We start from the raw sequence: 1,854 nt of genomic DNA, 5'->3' as shown, positions 1-1,854 counted from the left end.
GGCTGGGGGGGGGGGGGGGGGCAGTGTGGGGGCGGGGGTAGCCGGTAGTCCTGCTCAATGGCATTGATCACCTGGAAGAAGTGGTGGGTGAGGACATTCAGGGAGAACGAGGATGCCAAAGGGCCCCGAGGAAATGGCAACTTAAGACGATGCTGAGATGACAGCCACAGCCCCCCAGAATCACAGATCTAGGAGTCCTCTTGGCTAGGGCCAAGGCTCACTGTGGCTGAACGCACTAGCAGCTCTTAGGCTAAAATCTAGACATGTGACCTCCCCACCCTGCCCTCCATCTCTGCAACTTGCTGTGCCCCAGTGTGCTGTATCCAACTCTTCAGTGCAAAAACCACCTTTCCTTTGTGCCACTCCCATCACCCAAAGGCCAATGGTAACGACTCTCTGAGAAACCCCTTCCCTGCCAACCCCATACCCCAGATGAAAACATTCCAGGAAAACCTGGTATGACCATGGGACACTTACGTCCTGATTGCTCATGTCCCAGTATGGCCGTTCCCCGAATGACATCACCTCCCACATCACAATCCCATAGCTCCAGGCATCACTGGCAGATGTGAACTTCCGGAAGGCAATGGCCTCGGGGGCTGTCCATCGGATGGGAATCTTTCCTCCCTACGGAAGTGGAAGAGATGAGCAGAGGGACTTAGGACCCAGGCACAGCGCCCACACCCTGTACTTGTTTCCCCCTGGCTCAAGCTTCGTTTCATTCTGGGACCCAACTCCGCAACTCGCAACTCGGTTCTTTTCCTAGACTCCTGAAGTTCGGTTCCCTAATGTCACAGTCTCCTTGGGTAGCTTCTCCCTGAACCAGGCTCCCTTCCAGCCTCCCACTTTTCCAGCCTGCCCTCCCCACCTGCCCGAAGGACCTAGCTCATACCCCAGGGTCCCCAGGCTTACGAGAGAGCTCGTGTAGGTGGGATCAGAAGAGTTCTCTTCCAGGAACCGGGAAAGGCCAAAGTCTGAAACCTTGCAGACTAGGTTGCTGTTGACCAGGATGTTGCGGGCAGCCAGGTCTCGGTGGACATAGCTCATCTCAGCAAGGTAGCGCATACCTGAGGCGATGCCCCGCAACATGCCTACCAGCTGGATAACGGTGAACTGTCCGTCGTTCAGCTACAGCGTGGATAAGGCAGAGGGGCGTGGTCAGGATCATCTCTGTCCCTTCTCGACCCATCTTACCCAGACCTCACCTGTAGGGTAGGTCCAACTCCCCCAGATAAGACCTCCTCTTGAGGCCAGCAGGTGGTGTGGTGGTTGAGGGTGCTGGACTCCTACATGGCTGGCCACAGTTCGAGTCCTGGAACTGGTGGTTTGCTTTCTCACTTTCCTTTTCTCTCTCTCTCTCTCTCTCTCTGGTCAAGTTAAAATAAATAATAGTAATAACAAATGGAAATAAATAAATAAATAAATATTAAAAAAAAAAAAAAAAGACCTCCTCCCTACCCCAAGTTCTCTCAGCTCTTAAAATAGTACAAGGAGACTTCAAAAAATTAATGGGGGGAACCAGCAGTTAGCGTAATGGCTATGTCGCTGGACTCCCACGTAGTCGACCGTGGTTCGCGTACCGGACCCGGTGGCTTAAAACTCACGCCGGGCGCGTGTGCATGCGTGCCCAAGATCCCGAGAGGAGAATGGAGGAGAAGGGATTGCGGCGTGACCATCCCCCCTGGGGGGGGATTTCTCGCTTTCTGTCTCTCTGTCTCTCTCTGTCTGTCTGGCGAGCGCACGCGCCCTATAGTGAAAATCTCTCTCAAAAAAATAAATAAATAAAAATAATGGGAAAATGGAACCAAGCATGAGTTTATTTTGGTGCAAAAAAAAATTTTTTTGAGAGGCTTT

The 1,854-nt window shown here is 52.7% G+C and overlaps 1 protein-coding gene across 2 annotated transcripts in view; it reads right to left on the bottom strand.

Moving 5' to 3' along the window:
- The window catches only part of EPHB4 (EPH receptor B4), a 22,557-nt gene that overhangs the window by 2,671 nt on the left and 18,032 nt on the right, over positions 1-1,854 (bottom strand). For both annotated transcript variants that reach the window (XM_014590601.2, XM_006155683.2), the window contains exons 13-15: positions 913-1,128; positions 478-627; positions 39-71 (exon numbers count right to left, since the gene is read on the bottom strand). In XM_014590601.2, coding sequence (XP_014446087.1) covers positions 39-71; positions 478-627; positions 913-1,128 — 399 coding nt within the window. The remainder of the gene's footprint in view (positions 1-38; positions 72-477; positions 628-912; positions 1,129-1,854) is intronic.

Source organism: Tupaia chinensis, unplaced genomic scaffold (genome assembly GCF_000334495.1).
Source record: "Tupaia chinensis unplaced genomic scaffold, TupChi_1.0 Scaffold000465_1, whole genome shotgun sequence".
Lineage (NCBI taxonomy): Eukaryota > Metazoa > Chordata > Mammalia > Scandentia > Tupaiidae > Tupaia > Tupaia belangeri.
The sequence above is the reverse complement of the archived record's forward strand: the minus strand, read 5'-3'. Positions and strand labels throughout refer to the sequence as shown.